The 12,642-nt window shown below is 49.6% G+C and overlaps 1 protein-coding gene across 6 annotated transcripts in view; it reads right to left on the bottom strand.

Moving 5' to 3' along the window:
* Positions 1-1,923: 1,923 nt before the first annotated feature.
* The window catches only part of ITPRID1 (ITPR interacting domain containing 1), a 79,801-nt gene continuing 69,082 nt past the window's right edge, over positions 1,924-12,642 (bottom strand). For all 6 annotated transcript variants that reach the window (XM_065583728.1, XM_065583729.1, XM_065583727.1 and 3 more), the window contains 3 exons: positions 10,911-11,022; positions 4,466-4,801; positions 1,924-2,620 (listed from right to left, as the gene is read on the bottom strand). In XM_065583728.1, coding sequence (XP_065439800.1) covers positions 2,591-2,620; positions 4,466-4,801; positions 10,911-11,022 — 478 coding nt within the window. In that variant the 3' untranslated portion in view covers positions 1,924-2,590. The remainder of the gene's footprint in view (positions 2,621-4,465; positions 4,802-10,910; positions 11,023-12,642) is intronic.

Raw genomic sequence — 12,642 nt, 5'->3', positions numbered from 1 at the left:
CTGCAGCCCCACCCCACACCGCAACCGCCTGCCCCAGGCTGATGAAAATGCCTGAGGGTGGGGGAGAATGAGGAATAGAGGGAGGGGGATGGAGCCTCAGAGAAGGGGTGGGGTCTTGTGGAGAGGGCCGGGGCAGGGGTGTTCAGTTTCGTGCGATTAAGAAGTTGGCAACCCTACCTGCTCCCTCCCACGCACGAGGCTGGGGCCACTGCTTGTCTGAGCCCTGACCGACCCCCCCTGTGTGAGGCTGTGGTCACTGTTCGCCCAAGGCATACCTGCCCCTGTTCCCCTCCCCTGCGTGACACTGGGGTCACTTCTCCCCCCCCAGCCCTGTCTGCCGCTGCCCCTCACTCAGCATGTGAGGTGGGGGTGCCTGCTCACCCAAACCCTGCCTGCGGCTGTCCTCTCCCCCACTCAAGGCTGGGGTCACGGCTCACTTGAACCCTTCCTACCCTTCCCTCCCCCGAGCGGGGCTGGGATCGCCCCTCACTAGAGCCCTGCCTGCCATCCTGTGTGCGAGGCTGGGGTGGCTGCTTCCCCAACTCCTGCCTGCCCCTTTCCCCCATCCACCTCAGGCTGGGGTCACTGCTTGCCCAAGCTCTGCCTACGGCCCGCCCCCACATGAGACTTGGGATGCTGCTCTCCTGAAACCTATCTGTCTGCCTCTCCCATGCACAGCTTGGGGGGTGGGGGGGGGTCACAGCTCACAGGAGCTATACCTGTCCCCCTCCCCCACGTGAGGCTGAGGGTTGCAGCTCACCTGAGCCCTGCCTGCTCCGTCCCCCTCCCCCTGCACAAGACTGAGTTCGCTTATCCTCACAGCCCTGACTTACTCCCCACCCTCCCCGCGCAAATCCTGCCTCCCCCTGCTGCATGGTGCTGGCATCACCACCACCCCTCCACATTCCTCTGCGCCGCAGCCTGCTTTTTGACAAAAATGGGCATTTGGCCTATTTGCTTTTGCCAGCTGATGAAGCTGGCCCGAGCAAATGGGACAAATGTTCCCTTTGCCAAAAAAGTCAGGACGACCGGGACAGGGCTTAAAAAAGGGACTGTCCTGTCCTGTCCGAAACGGGACATATCCTCACCCTCAGAGGGTGGAACGTGTCAGTGCAAAGTAGAAAATGATGAGCGAGTGATGTGCCACACACACACATTTTAAAGGGTGTTGCTGTGACTGGTTACTCCTGCCTACTAACTGGCAGGTGAAATTCACCCCTGTGCAGAGGGCTACAAGTCCCAAGCACCTTTTTTAAGTCCCTATTATGCCTTCAAATAGGGTGTAAGTGGTGCACAGGTCCCATGCTGGCCATCTGCAGAGGGATGAATTTTATTCTACACCAGGAGTGCTTTAATAAACACCCCATTAACTTGTTGAGGCTTTTGCTTAAGCCAATGACAGCCTTGCCCTGCTTGTTACCCTGTGCACTGTAAGTGGAGAAAAATGGATCTTTACTACCATTCAGCACTTAATCTTACTGGTGAGCAAGTGATGCCTTCACTTGCACTTCCATTGGGTAAAGACTTGGAAGATGAAGGCCTAAATGACACAAAAACGCTTTCACGGCATTAAACAAATGGTTAGATGTCTGGCAATCCTTGTAGCTGTAAAGCACTACGCTAAAAAGCAGTCAGACAAAATACCATGTCTCTAATACTGAACACTTTATGTATTGCCATCCCATACACAGCTGGTAGACCCAGAGGTGCCTCAGAAGTTATGCATGCTTTCCAAGCTAATAGATTTTGTGTTTAAATCAAAGCCCTGTGTACTCCACGGCAAACTGGACCAGAATGCTGAGGCAGTGGCCCTGGATCCTGCAGCCTTCTTGGGTTCTGCAGGTTTTTTTGCAGTGGTTTCAGTTATATTATTTTAAAATTAGGTTTCTATGAATTAAATATGAAAATGACTAATACAATCAGTACGATACTCACTGTGTTATATATTTTGGTACTCAATTCAATCTACATTGTATGCTGTCCACACATTGGCATTGTGCTGCAGATTTTTATAGCGATGATAGATACATCCATCATAGAAGTTGTCAGGGAAGATGGAGGTTTTAGTGGTTGATAGGGAAAGTGTGCGAGGCAGTTTGGGGTTGAGGATGAATGTTAGCTAGCTGCTTCACTCAAATGACCAGCAGTTATACAGTTAATACCTTTCCAAGTTATTTTCTCAGGCTGGGTGAATGTACAGGAAGACAGTGCAACATCAGTTTACTTGGTTCACGTTTCCAAGATTTTCTTCACAACTATGAGGGCTCAACTGTTTTTTGAAATGACAGCTTACAATCTGGCGTCTAATAGTGTGCCAAAGGATAGAATTTACTGCAGGCCTTTTGCCTATGACCACAGAACAGCACAATACATGGCACCCTCATCGAGATAAATGGTTTCCTTTCAGGGCAGTCCATGCACTGCGAAAATATATAGAATGCCCTGCTGCAAATGACAGCTGTTTCATTCTGTTTTTGTAAAGCCTTAGATGCTTTAAAGTGTTTGTTGTAGGAAGAAGTCACAACTATTTTTTTTTTTTAAAAGTCCACAGTTGTCAGTCTTCCTTCAATCTCTTCATTCTGCTATGTCATTACTGAAAATTTCGGAATGATTTCTTCAGCTGGCAAAAGAAAAATAAGTCTTAGTCTTTAAGTAACTAAAAACTAGTAATCAACTAACAACTAGTTTCTAAATAACTAAACAGTCTTAGTCTTTAAATATCTGGTATAAAGGAACACAATACATTAAAAGAAATCTTTAATTGCTTGTTTGGTTCTCTAAGCCAGGGGCTTCATTCTTGGAAATGATTTCGTGATTCTGCTTTACCACTATAAATCAGGGATAACTCCTGTGTGTAAAACTGGTATGAGAATAGGGTTGCCTACTTTCTAATCGCATAAAACCGAACACCCTTGTCCCGATCTGGCTCCTCATGGCTCCCGGAAGCGGCGACATGTCCCTCTGAACGCCCCCTTCTCTGAGTCCCCACCCCCTGCTCACTCCATCCCTCCTCCCTCTGTCACTCGCTCTGCCCCACACTCACTCACTCGCTCATTTTTACCGAGCTGGGATATGGGGTTGGGGTACAGGAGGGGGTGAAAGCTCTGGCTGGTGGAGCAGGCTCTGGGTGGGGCCAGAAATGAGGGGTTTAGGGTATGAGAGAGGGCTCTGGGCTGGGGCAGGGGAATGGGGTGTGGGGGGAGAGGTCTCTGGCTGGGGGGTGCAGGCACTGGGATGGGACAGGGCATTGGAGTGTGTTTGGGGGGGGGAGGTCTCCAGCTGGGGGTGTGGGGTGAGGATGAGGGGCTTGGGGTGCAGGAGGGGTGCATGCGGCCACCGTGCACTGGCGCCGCCCCCGCAGCTCCCATTGGCTGCAGTTCCCAGCCAATGGGAGCTGAGGAGCTGGCTCATAGGGTAGGGGCAGTGCATGGAGCCTCCCTGGCTGCCCCTGCGCTTTGGAGCCAGAGGGACATGTCGCCGCTTCCGGGAGCCATGCGGAGCCAGGCGGGAGCCTGCCAACTGGACTTTTAATGGCCCGGACAGTGTCCGAAAACCGGACACCTGGCAACCCTAAAAGTGAGAAGAATAAAATCCACTGATTTTACTGAGGCTTATATGAAGGTAGTGCAGAATTTGGCTCTATCTATTTGCTTAAGAGAAGGTCCAGCCCTAAAGATTTGGGTCCATATTCTTAAGTGGAAAAGTGAAAGACCAAGACCATTACCCATCTGACTTTTTAGGTAGACCACTTTCTAGTTAATCTCTTTTACTAAGTTTTTGTATCTTGAACAATAAAGAAAAAAATCTGTTTCTTATTGATGGTGAAACTGTAAAAGCAGATCAGTCAAAAAGGTGAGCATTTTCACTTTTACACAAAACCGGTGAAACCCTAAATTCACTAATTTATTTGGGCATAAGCTTTCGTGGGTAAAAAACCACTTCTTCAGATGCATCATGCTTATGCCCAAAGAAATCGGTTAGTCTTTAAGGTGCCACCGGACTCCTCGTTGTTTTTGTGGATACAGACAAACACGGCTACCCCCTCTGATACCTAAATTCATTACCTTGGCTGTCCATGTAAACTAGTTGAAGTTGTTTTGCAGGCTAATGCTACTTGTTAATTTCACACAGTTTGGTATAGATCTCAACCAATCACACTCGGAGTTCTAGACTGACAAGGCATTGCTGATACCACCAGCCACATAATAATACTGCCCACATTACCATGAGTAACCGCTGCAGTTAATTTTGAGAATGCTACCCCACCCTTTGTCTGCCCTATCTATTTAGATTGTAAGGTATTTAGAGCAGAAATTATAGCTTGGTAGGGGTATGTATAACACCTAGCACAAAGGGGCCCTTGATTGGGCCTCTAGCCACTACTGTAATAAAAACAATAGTAATCTTGTGTCAGCATGTTCTGACATTGGAATACGCAAGCAACCAGAATAAAATGAATTCTTACACTCTGTAGAAAAGCCTTAAAGTCAATTTTTGGCTGGGGAGGACCTTTTATTTCCTTTTTACTGCTGGGGAGTTCCTGTGGGTCTAGCTCCGCTGTTGCCATAGCAGGAAACTGTATCTCTGGCATTCCTGGCATTGAGGCTGATGGAGCTGATGGGAATGTTTCACTTCTGCTCAGGCGCCTTGGAACTACCGTTTCTGAGCACCCAGCTCTAGGATGTGTAGTGTCAGTGGCATCTGGAGCAACTTGTTTATTCTGGGCATTTCTTTCTTCCCTCCAATCAGGGAGTCCAAGCTCTGAAAACAGATGGGATTGTTCTCCTAGTAATTGGTCCAGCTGCAGCAGAGAAAATAGGGAAGACATGCATATTGTAGTAATAAAAAATTATAAAAGGTATCAGACGGTGATACACAGGAGAGGTTATGAAGCATGCCCACTTCTTATTGCTGGTCAAAAAAACAAAGTATAATTTGGCAGCTGATATGCTGCCGTGAAAAGAATTCAGTAATAAATTTCAATCCCATTTTCACGTTTCAGTAACATAAATTTCAATCCCATTTTACTGTGATTGACTGACACAGTTGCCTTAGGCCTGGTCTACACTGGGGGGGGGGGAAAGGGGGGGAATCGATCTAAGATACGCAACTTCAGCTACGAGAATAGCGTAGCTGAAGTCAACGTATCTTAGTTCGACTTACCTCCCGTCTTCACGGCGCGGGATTGACTGCCGCTGCTTCCCTGTCGACTCCGCTTCCGCCTTTCACCGCGGTGGAGTTCCGGAGTCGACAGCAGAGCGATCCCCAATAGATCGATCACTACCTGCCAATCTGGTGGGTAGTGAAGACGTACCCTAAGTACAACCCCCCAAGCAGACCTCTGTGGATGTGTGCGGCAGCCCTAGATTGAAAAGGGTGTATCGTAACAATTTGTGGCCCAGATTCAGCAGTGCGCCATGCACTGTGTGTCATGCAGGCACTGCAAAATGAATGGCTTCAATCTGGAAATGGCTAATGGAGAATTCCTGTGGTGGAGGAGAAAGCTGGTGGAGATGTTGGGGCAGGCACAGAGTGCTGCATTGTCAATTCAACTATTCTTCCTCAGCTACTGTAAGCGACACTAAAACCAGGCAGAGCAGCCCTGGGGAGATACAACTCTGGTGGCCATCTCCCTACTCTGCACCAAATGAAGATAGGGCTTCCTTCTTCCCTGTCCCCAATTTGAGTTGTGTTTTAGGGCTTATCCACACAGGGGAAAATGACAAGCACAACTATAACACAATAAGTAAGCCTCTACAGCTATGCTGGAGTAACTCCCCATGGGAACACTATTCCAGCATAAAAGTGACTTTATCAGAGTAAATATTCCAAAATAAAGTCACTTTTATCATTACTGAGCTCTAGCAATGCCAGTCAATTTCCTTGCATAGATAAGTCCTTAGGGAGGCAACATAGGCTAGGAAGGAAGGATAGTTCAGAGGTTAGGGCATTAACTAGAGACTTGGGAAAACAAAGTTCAGTCCCCAGGTCTGTCAGAGACTTCTTGTGTTACCTTGGGCAAATCACTTAAGATGAGATTCACAAAGGTATTTAAGTGCCTAACTCCCATTGAAATCAATGGGCATCAGATGCCAAATACCTTTGTGAATTCTACCCCTAATCTCTCTGTGCCTCAGTTTCCCATAGGGCCAATAGATTGGTGTAGGAAGGGAACTGGTAGTGGGGAATTCCCAGATGAAGCTCAGCATAGTCCAGGCCTGAAAAGCTATTGGACTATGTGGCCTGAGCCAAGTGTTAGACAGGGAATGCTGGTGCGGAAACTGCCAGGATCTTGGAAAAGGTCTGAACTTATTCAAGGCGTGGTGCCAAAGAAGGAGGTCCTGGGGATTGTGAGGGTGTGTGGGGCTTGAAAAGAAATGGGAAGTAAACCCAGAGCTCCAATGGTCTCTACCCAGGCCAGGCATTGAATGAAAGAATGGCATTGGCTATCTTGGGGCCTTTGTCCATTATACCCCAAGGGAATAAATATGTGCTTCTAGTGGCTGACTGTTTTTCATGGAGTGCAGAAGCATATCCCCTTCCTGATCAGGAAGTTCCGACAGTAGCATTTGTCAATAGGTTGTGTGCTACCATAGACACATGCCTCAGTTCCTGCATGCTGATCAGGGAAGAAATGTTGAATTCCCTTTGTTTGAAGAGGTGTGTGACCTTTGGGAGATCCACAAAACCTGCACTACACCTTATCATCCCTAATCTGATAGGTTAGTTCAATGATTCAACCACGTGTGTGTTGGTATGCTGCCCTCCCTGATTCAAAACAATCAAAGAGAGTGATATGAGCTTGTCCCCTACATTAGGATGGCCTAGTGGAGCACTGTCCAGTCATCTACAGGATATACACCCTTTATGGTGTTATTTGGTGGAAGATCTGCCTGCCTGTTGAATGCATATCTGGGGTAGATGTTTTGGGAGAGTTAAAACATTAGCATACTGGGTCAAACCAATGGTCCACCTAGCCCTATATCCTGTCTCCAACAGAGGCCACTACCAGAGGTTCAGGGGAAGTGTACACAACAGGACAATTTTGGAGACATCCAGCAGGCTTCCCCTCCGGGTTTTTGACAGTCAGAGGTTTGGGGTCACCTCAAGTTTGGGGTTGCAGCCCCAACCATCTTTGGCTAATAGCCATTGATGGACTTATCCTCCATTACCTATCTAATTCTTTTTTAAACCCAATTATACTTTTGGCCATCACAACATCCTATGGCAATGAGTTCCACAGGCTAATTGTGCATTTCCTCTTGTTTGTATTATATCTGCTGCCTATTAATTTTATCAGGTGACACTTCGTTTTTGTATTGTGGGAAAGGGTGAATAACACTTCTCTATTCATTTTTTCCACACCATTCATGATTGTATAGACTTTTATCATATCCCCCCCATGCCCTTAGTCATCTCTTTTCTAAACTGAACAGCCCTGATCTTTTTAGTCTCTCCTTGTATGGAAGCTGTTCCATATCCTTGAACATCTTTATTTCCCTTCTCTAAATCTTTTCTAGTTCCACTATATCCTTTTTTGAGATGGGAAGACCAGAGCTGAGCACAGTATTCAGGGTGTGGGAGCACCATGGATTTATAATGGGGATTATGATACTCTCTGTCTTATTTTCTCTCTCTTTCCTAATAGTTCCTAACATGGTTAGCCTTTTTGACTGCTGTTGCACATTGAGCTGAAGTTTTAGGAGAAAACAAGTTTAGCAATCCATCCAACTATGTCACACAGGTAGCAGAATACTTGAGTTCTGTGAGTCAAGCTGCTAAGAGGAATCAGGCTACGGCCACACAAAGACGGAAAGAATACTATGATGTCTGGGTCACCAGAGAGGTGTATGAGCTAAGCAAGTCGGTGTGGGTATGAGACCAGGAAGGGGCAGGGTCCAAAATTATGCAGAAAGCTTAATGGTCCCTTTTACAGGCATCAGGAAATTGTCTGGGGTGCTTCGTGGATAAACTTTTGTGGCAGATTACAACCAGTTGAAGCCCTCTGTGAATTGAGGGCAGGGACATTGAGCCCACACAGGAGCCCTCGGTGACCACCCAACCTCAGGCAAAATACTCTCAGGAGTGCTGTATCGCAGCTCATCTGCAGTTCCTACATACAAGGAATGTTCCTGTGTCAGAAAGCCTAGAATGGGTACCCTGGCCTGATGAAGATGGGGATCGTGAGCAAACACTTGAGGTGGTGTCAGGGTAGGGCTCAGCAGGGGGGCATTCCGAAGACTCACCCCTGCCACCAGTCTCAGAATCCCAGGGCAGACTGCAGCAGGTGCACAGACTGGCTTAAGGACTATTTGAAGTAGCTTCAGCAGGATGCGGAGGCACATCATCTTAGAAGGTGGGCATGGAGGGTAATGTAATAAGCCAGCAGATGGCACCTAAATGTGAACAGCTACGTTATGTGAGTCAACGGCCTAGAGGGGCAAGAAACTGGAGGATTCCATGACTGTGGGGAGGAGCTGGAGAGACTTGCCATCCTGACAGAAGCATGTGTTTTGGGGGTGGGTGAGAGAGTTCTGTGGGAGGAAGAAGGAATGTGTTGCCCTTGGCGCAGTGTGAATGAGCCCAAGAACAGGACTGTCAGGGACAGCTAGATTGGGACTGGTGATGAGCACTGGGGACTTAGGGTTGCACGTATCCTGAGGGCAAGGGAAGACTGAGTAGCCATGGAGCAGCAAATCCCACCAGGACAGAGGCCCAGACTGAGCAGCCACTTCTCCCGGCCTAATTAAATGGTCTCAGAACTCTGTGTGCACTTGGGTGTTTTTGTGGCAGGGGTTTCCAGATCCAGGTCTGTGCCTGACCTGAAGAGAAACAGGTGCAGACATGCTACCTCCAGACATTTACCAGATCCTGTGTCCAGCACAGAGAAGGGGGTGGGTGGGTTGGTACAATGCTTTATAGCAGCAACTGTTGCTTAATGGGGATGACAATTATGCTTAATGTGGATACCCTTCAAATAATTTAGGAGCACTTAAATCTTTTTGGGGTTTTACTCTCATGCTGGCTTTAGTTACTGCTCAAACAACAGCTTTCAGTCGCTCCATAGCTACGATACGTATTCTGTGTACATCAACTGTTTCACTACTGACTGCTCCTAGCAGTTGTTTTACTTCTTTCATATTAACTGCAGACGATGGGTATCCATGCCAGGTGAATCCTTACCGCACCTACCAGCCATGTTAATTTTTACAGGCTCTTATCAGCCTTCAGTAATTGAAAATTTCTGCACTGTGAAGTTAGTATCAAAATGGTTGTTTTGTGTGTACGCTTATGTGACTGTAAGTCATGCAGCAATTCTATAACTACAGTGGTTGATTTGGAGGAAAGTTGATGACATTTTTGGTTATAAAATCACAAATGGCAAGAAACAAGTGATCAGTTGGAGATCTGGCAAAATATAAAGTTCTCTCTTTCCAAAGAGAAAACTTTTGCTTTGCATCTGACAGCAGTTTATTAATAAAATACTTACTGGATTTAACATTTTTTAGATTTTGAAAGAGCAACAGTGTGGCCAACACCACTAGTGATTTTGAGTGTATCCAGGGTCTGGTTTTCAGAAGGTTGGACCTCAGAATGTTCTGAAAATCAAAGCCCTTTAAGGAGTCATAAATTGGGCACCTAAAAACTGAAGCGCCTGGAATCACTAGTCCCTTTTTGAAAATGTCGGCCCACGGTTGTACCAGGTGACACAATTTAACCTTGTTGGTTTGGTCACATGTTCAACTGACAGCAATAGGGTTACCATTCGTCCGGATTTACCCGGACATGTCCTCCTTTTTCTGCTAAAAATAGCGTCCGGGGGGAATTTGTAAAGCACTCACAATGTCCGGGATTTCCCCCCTCCCCCGGCAGAGCAGAGCGAGCGGCTGGGAGGGCTGCAGGAAAGTCCCGGGCTGGACTCCGGAGCAGCTTCCTCCTCCCACCCCCCGTCCCTCCCTCCCTGCATTCTGAGCCTGCAGCTCCTCCTCCTGCAGCCCGGTCCGGCAGCACTGTGCAGGGCCAGGGACCGGGTTTTGTTGTGCTGGGGAGCTCAGCCACGTGTCCGGCTGGCACAGAGCCCAACACCCTGTTCTGAGCAGCAGGGTAAGGGGGCCAGGGAGGTTCTAGAGGGGGCAGTCAAGAAACGGGGGGGGGGGCTTTTTGGGGGGAGTGGAGAAAGTTTTGGGCAGTCAGGGTACAGGTAGGGGGTAGGGTCCTGGGGGGCAGTTGGGGGGGTCTTAGGAGGGGGCAGTTAGGGGACAAGGAACAGAGAGTCTTAGGTAGGGGGTGGGGTTCTGGAGGGCAGTTAGGAGCAGGGGTCCCAGGAGGGGGCAGTCAGGGGACAAGGAGCGGGGGGGTAGGGGGCTGGGAGTTCTGGGGGGGAGCTGTCAGGGGGCAGGGGTGGGGAGAGGGATCGGAGCAGTCAGGGGACAGGGAGCAGAGGGGTTTAGATGGGTTGGGAGTTCTGGGGGGGGCTGTCAGGGGGTGGGGAGTGGTTGGATGGGGCGTGGGAGTCCCAGGAGTCTGTCTGGGGGTGGGGGTGTGGATAAGGGTTGGGGCAGTCAGGGGACAAGAGGCAAGGAGGCTTAGATAGGGAGTGGAGTCCTGGGGGGCAGTTAGGGGCAGGGGTCCCAGGAGGGGGCAGTCAGGGGACAAGGAACGGGGGGAGGGTTGGGGGTTCTGGGGGGGGCGGGAAGTGGGAGGGGCAGGGGCGGGGCTAGGGTGGGGCTCCTCCCGTCCTCTTTTTTGCTTGTTGAAATATGGTAACCCTAGACAGCAAATGCATGTGGAATCCACATACGGCAACCACTAACTGTGACATTGCGCCAGTAAAGGCAATAGGATAAAGCGTCTTTAAACTAGATTCCTTTTTCCTACGTTTCACAAGAATAGCTGCTTATACAACGTACCATCAAAATTCCCTCCCTAGCCTGGCGAGATCGATCATTCAGCTGGAATTCCAGTTCAGAAACCTCACGACGAACAGCTTGACGTAAGATCTGCAGTTGTCTTTTTTCCTCCCTGTAGTAGACAACAGAAGAAAAACAATCAGGTGAATAGTGATGCTCTGCAAAGCATCCATTTCTCATTCATGCCATTAATGCAGTGTTGTTTCAGACATAGCACCACAAAACAGTCTAAATAATAACCTAACAGTACCAACATCAGATAGTTCCTTTACTGCATTGCACTATGAAGGCCACAGAACTCTGAATAAACTGAATCCATGTGTGTGTCCTCCCTTTCTCTTTTAACCTTTCCCCATATTAATTCATAGGGAATAACCATTCAGTCGTACAAAAATAGTCCTGGGCACTAGTTCTCACTGCAGACAACCCAACTAAACAGATTTTGGAGCCAGGCATTTTGAGTTATGACATTACAAAAAAACAAAAACAAAACAACCGAACAAAAAAAGACATACCTTCCCCCCCCTCCACACTTCAAAGTGATGATGATGGTGTTACTGCTATGATTCTAATACAGTGCTTCCTTTGGTTATGGCCCAATCTGTATAATTAGGGTTACCATATTTCAGCGAGCAAAAAAGAGGATGGGAGGAGCCCCGCCCTAGCCCCGCCCCTGCCCCTCCCACTTCCCGCCCCCCCTGACCTCCCAACCCTCCCCCCGTTCCTTGTCCCCTGACTACCCCCTCCTGGGACCCCTGCCCCTAACTGCCCCCCAGGACTATCTAAGCCTCCCTGCCTCTTGTCCCCTGACTGCCCCAACCTTTATCCACACCCCCACCCCCAGACAGACCCCTGGGACTCCCACGCCCCATCCAACCACTCCCCACCCCCTGACAGCCCCCCCCCAGAACTCCCAACCCATCTAAACCCCTCTGCTCCCTGTCCCCTGACTGCTCCGATCCCTCTCCGCACTCCTGCCCCCTGACAGCCCCCCCCAGAACTCCCAACCCATCTAAACCCCTCTGCTCCCTGTCCCCTGACTGCTCCGATCCCTCTCCGCACTCCTGCCCCCTGACAGCCCCCCCCAGAACTCCCAACCCATCTAAACCCCTCTGCTCCCTGTCCCCTGACTGCTCCGATCCCTCTCCCCACTCCTGCCCCCTGACAGCTCCCCCCCAGAACTCCCAGCCCCCTACCCCCCCCGCTCCTTGTCCCCTGACTGCCCCCTCCTGGGACCCCTGCTCCTAACTGCCCTCCAGAACCCCACCCCCTACCTAAGACTCCCTGTTCCTTGTCCCCTAACTGCCCCCTCCTAAGACCCCCCCCCAACTGCCCACCAGGACCCTACCCCCTACCTGTACCCTGACTGCCCAAAACTTTCTCCACTCCCCCCCAAAAGCCCCCCCCCCGTTTCTTGACTGCCCCCTCCAGAACCTCCCTGCCCCTTCTCCTGCCCCCCTTACCCTGCTGCTCAGAACAGGGTGTTGGGCTCTGTGCGAGCCGGACACGTGGCTGAGCTCCCCAGCACAACAAAACCCGGTCCCTGGCCCTGCACAACAAAACCCGGTCCCTGGTCCGGACCGGGTTGCAGGGGAGAGCTGCCCTTGTATCAGCACAAAGTGCTCTCGCTCCCGTTTTGCTACGCTGCATGGCAGAAACCGCTCCCAGTTGCAAAAGGGGAGGGCTGCACTTTGTGCTGAGACACTTGCTCAGAATGCAGGGCGGAGCTCCT

Source organism: Chrysemys picta, chromosome 2 (genome assembly GCF_011386835.1).
Source record: "Chrysemys picta bellii isolate R12L10 chromosome 2, ASM1138683v2, whole genome shotgun sequence".
NCBI lineage: Eukaryota > Metazoa > Chordata > Testudines > Emydidae > Chrysemys > Chrysemys picta.
Note: the sequence above shows the minus strand (reverse complement) of the source record. Positions and strands in the feature narration are given on the sequence as shown.